The 4,361-nt window shown below is 40.2% G+C and overlaps 1 protein-coding gene across 1 annotated transcript; it reads right to left on the reverse strand.

Annotated features, from left to right (window-relative positions):
• Positions 1-1,604: 1,604 nt before the first annotated feature.
• Positions 1,605-2,544, reverse strand: Phum_PHUM604590 (uncharacterized protein; the record flags this gene model as incomplete). The annotated part of the gene is made up of 3 exons (XM_002432871.1): positions 1,605-2,014; positions 2,113-2,385; positions 2,517-2,544. The coding sequence occupies 3 exons, from the start codon at positions 2,542-2,544 to the stop codon at positions 1,605-1,607; spliced, it is 711 nt and encodes a 236-aa protein (XP_002432916.1).
• Positions 2,545-4,361: the final 1,817 nt, after the last annotated feature.

The following is a 4,361-nucleotide window of genomic DNA, read 5'->3' on the forward strand; positions in this document are numbered from 1 at the left end:
AATTGTGATTGTGACGACACGATGACGACGACAGAAGCGGTGCGGAGCGGAAACAAGAGTGAAAGGAGGGGAGGGGATTTTCCTCCCCCTTCCTTCCTTCCTCCTTTCTCCCTCTCGTCCCTCCCCCCTTCGCTCTCTTATTTTATTTTATTTTATTTTTTTTTAAATGGTTTAAATGCTTAAAAGTTCAAAGGTCGAATTCGACTCGATTCATACGCGAATACACGCAATCTTTAGGGGGTGGTGGTGGGAGTGGGGGGGAGCGGCCACACAGACGCACGGAGAGGAGAGGGGGAGAGAGAGAGAGAGAGAGAGAGAGGGTAAGGAAAACAAAATCGGTGCTGTAAAATAGAATAACGATAACTAACTGGGACGCCCAACAACACACAACACGTGCCTAGTATTTGTTTATTGAACGTGGAACGAGAAAGAAAAGCAGAAGACATTTTTATTCATTGAAATTTTTTTTTTTTTTTTTTATGGAATTGGCTCGAAGACAATTAATAACTTTCGAATATACAAAAAAAAAAAAAAAAAGGAATCAAACAAACAAACAAACAAACAAACGAACGAACGAACGAAAAATAAAAAAAATCAAACAACGACAGACACAAACTACCAAAATATTTCTTTCTCTCTTTTCCCTTCACTACCTCCATCCCTCCCTCTCTCTCTCTCTCTCTCTCTCTCTCTCTCTCTCTCTCTTCCTCATCTTTTCCCGATTGCATTTCCCTGTTTGAATAAATCAAAGAAGAAAAGAAAGAACATTTTTGTTTAAATTATGTTGGATCTCAGTGTGCTGGGCACAGACTTTTTCCCCGTACGACGTGAAAGACAGAGATAGATAGATGAACGGTAGCGAACTATCAAGTCCAGTGCGTGAACCTTATGGTTCTGTCGGGGATGCTGAGAGGTTGAAATTGAGGCTTCGACTACAGCACAAAAAAATTCATAAATTTCTCTTGTAACTATGCCACGACAGCCACACGTCGATACGACCGCGTCTTATCATCGTTTTTTTTTTCCTCTTTAAAAATCATTCAATCCTTATCTATTCGATATTTTCTTATCAGAATGGAAATTTTGTGATAAATATATAATTCGTTTCTAATTTGTTTTCGTCCCCCCCCTCTCCTCTTCCTCCTCCTTCCATACTCCTCTCCTCTCCCCTCGATGATGAGTTTTCCTATTCCCTCGGCACATTTTCCGAAAGGAATTCAATTTCTTTTTTTTTCCTGCTCGTATCATCATCATTACTATTACCTACTCCTATTCCTTTTTCTCTCGACGCGCATGTGCGAACGAATCAATCAATCAATCAATCAATCAATCAAGGTTTTCTTGGTCGGTTCTAAATTTCACAAGGCGTCGCGACGTGAAAATGGGTGGTTTTGTTTTGTTGGGTCGCGACGCAACGGATAATTTTTTTTTCTTTTTTTTTCAAAAAATATTTTTTCAAAATAAACGGGTTGCCGACGGGTAGCTTAGTCTTTTTCAAAGACGAAATCATCCCGAATGAAACCGAGTTGGTAAACCTGAAACCTAAGAGGCAAGGAGAGCTCTTAGAGCAAGAAATCTTCACGCGAATCCGTCGTGAAATCCTCCTAGGTTTCCCTTTCTTTTTTCACTTTGAACTCTTCTCCTAGTATGGTTGATATTTCTCCCTGCATGAAAGCCCAAGGAACGTTGGAATTTGCGAGGGGGCATTTTTCACCGCTCGGACAGTAGACTTCGTTTCCGGCTCCCTGTCTCTTGATGCTATCTCTCGAACACGGAAAGCAAAATTTGTGGTGGGGCACGCTCGGACACTGCACGAAGTGAGTGTCTTCGAGTCGCTCTTGACAAAGTGTGCATTTGAGTGTGGTCGTCGTGGGTATGGTATTCGTTTGAGACTGGTTCGCGTCGGCCGAACACGCTGCTTCCGTTCCGTTTGTCAGACTGTTAGCTTCGCTCGATGTTACGGTCGTCGACGAAACGTGCCGGCTTCCCGATGACCGTCTCCCACTTGAGGAACCTGAAATGATCATCCACATGTATTTTCATTCTTCCTCTTTTTCAAAATGAAATTAAACAAACGGAAAAAAAAAGTCAAGGCTCGATGATTAAACCGACCTGAGGAATTGGGAGAGTGCTGACTGCTCCTGCTCGCCGATCTCGGGCCTCCACTTCCCGGAGGACTTCCTCCAGCACTTCTCGGACTTCCGGGTGGTAAATTATCCGCGACGGACATCAACGCCGCCATCGGAGACTGACCGTTTTGCGATGGTTGTTGTGGACCCTGCGTAGGCGTAGATTGAGGTACGTGTTCTTGCGGCGAACCAGTTCTTGGGTTCAAAGGTGAACCCGCTGTCGTCGAGCCATTCGACAACGACACGTTACCGGGTCCTGGATATCCTAAAAAAAAAAAAAAAAAAAAAAAAAATTTTTTTATTTTACTCAAATCCAATTTTACTCCAGATCGGAAATCAAAATTATTACAATCGAGAAGGCTGTGACTTTATGTTATATTCACCGACCTAATTTAATGCGCCCGAAAGACGGCATTATTACCAAAATCAAAAAATTATGCGTCACTCTCGCGAAAATTAATGACGTCACACCGCGTTTTCCCGCAGCCGTTAGAAATAACCATAATAATAATAATAATAAGTAAATGTTAAAAAAAATTCTCTCGACCAAAGTACAAAGGTTTCTGTGTGAAAACTAGAGAGAGAGAGAGACAGAGAGACTAAATGTAGGAAGGGAGAGGGAAATACCTAAACAAAATCTACTTTTAGATTTTTTTTTATCACGTCGAGTGTGAACTCCACTCGAGTACAAACACACACACACATTCACACGTACCAGACACAACATTTTCAAGAATTTTTCAACAAATAGGCACCGAGACCAGGTACGAGTCAACCAGGTAGGCGTTGTAGGTTAAATTTATCAACAAATAAAACACAAATTGATGTTAAGTAACGTTCGCGTGGTGATCCTCCTCGTGTGTGCGCTTCGAATCTAAAAATAATTTTTCCCCATTTTTTTTTTTATTTTATTTTTACTTTAAATTATAAACAAACGACGACGACGGGGGGAAAAAAAGTACGTGGAAGCAGACGAAGCAGACGAAAAAGAAGAAGCAAAAGCAGAAGCAGAAGACAAAAAAAAAAAATCAGCAATGAAAGTCGTGATCAATGAAACATTTTTTTTTTTTTTTTTTTATTTTTCTTGGCATTGTGTGCACGATCAACATTTTCTTCCGCCACGACTTTTTTTTTTTTTTTTGTTAATCACGTATCAAACGAAACGACAAACCCTTATCGGGGGGAGAAGGAGGGGAGGGGAGATAAAAAATAATTTCCCCCTTATCGAGTCATTGTCTGTCCGAATCGAATCTCGCAACTTATTCGCCGACGGAAAAATTTCACTTTTAACCGGAAGTTGTTACGTACGGCGTACGGTTGTCGATTAAAGCGACAGCATTCGTTTCCGATTCCTCCTCCTGCGTTGCCAATTTTCCTCCTTTGTTTTAAAATTTTTCCTTTCTCATCTCTTTCTGTTCACATTTAAAAAAACATTTTAGTGCACGTAATGCGTCTGCCCGCCCACGCAATCGTTTTTTCTTTTTTCTTTTCCTGTATCAAATCAGGCCACGTTTAATTTAATAATAATAAGAAAAAAATTTTTTTTGTTTTTTCGACTAAGGGGCGTGTCGTGAATAAACGCGTAACGACGTTAATGATCACGAGCCAACGAACGAGAAACCCGCAAAAAACGAAAACGAAATGAAACGTTTTAAGAACGAAGAAGAGAGAAAACGTCATGTTTGCATATGCATGTTCGAATCAAATCCAAAAAAGTGATTGATGATGATGATGATGATGAAAACCTGGAAAGAAAGGAATACGAAAGAAACAAACAAACAAAAAGTAAATAAAGAACGAACAAACGAACAAACGCGAAATACAAACACTGCCTACTAAAACCAACAAACAACACTTTGTATTACGTCGTAGAAAGAGAAAGAGAGAGAGAGAAAGAGAAAGAGAGAAAGCAAAAATAATAATAATAATAATAATAATAAACCCAGTTAAGTTCGAACCGGCTTGTTGGCTGGCTGGCTTGGCTGACTCGGCTGGCTCGGCCTCAAATCAACAACACCACAATTATGTCAACCTATGCATGACGTCACACACACAAACAACTCCTGCATTAAATGTGAAAAAATATCACGCGACGTTCCGCCCATGTTTATCCAAGGCTCACGTCAACCGCCAAACAAAAATAAAATAAAAATAAAATAATAAAAATTAAGAAATCACGTCGGCCCGATTGTTGACTTATGCAAACAACTGTTTTTTTAAAAAAAAATAATT

Source organism: Pediculus humanus, genomic scaffold (assembly GCF_000006295.1).
Source record: "Pediculus humanus corporis 1103172108318 genomic scaffold, whole genome shotgun sequence".
In the NCBI taxonomy this organism is placed as follows: domain Eukaryota; kingdom Metazoa; phylum Arthropoda; class Insecta; order Psocodea; family Pediculidae; genus Pediculus; species Pediculus humanus.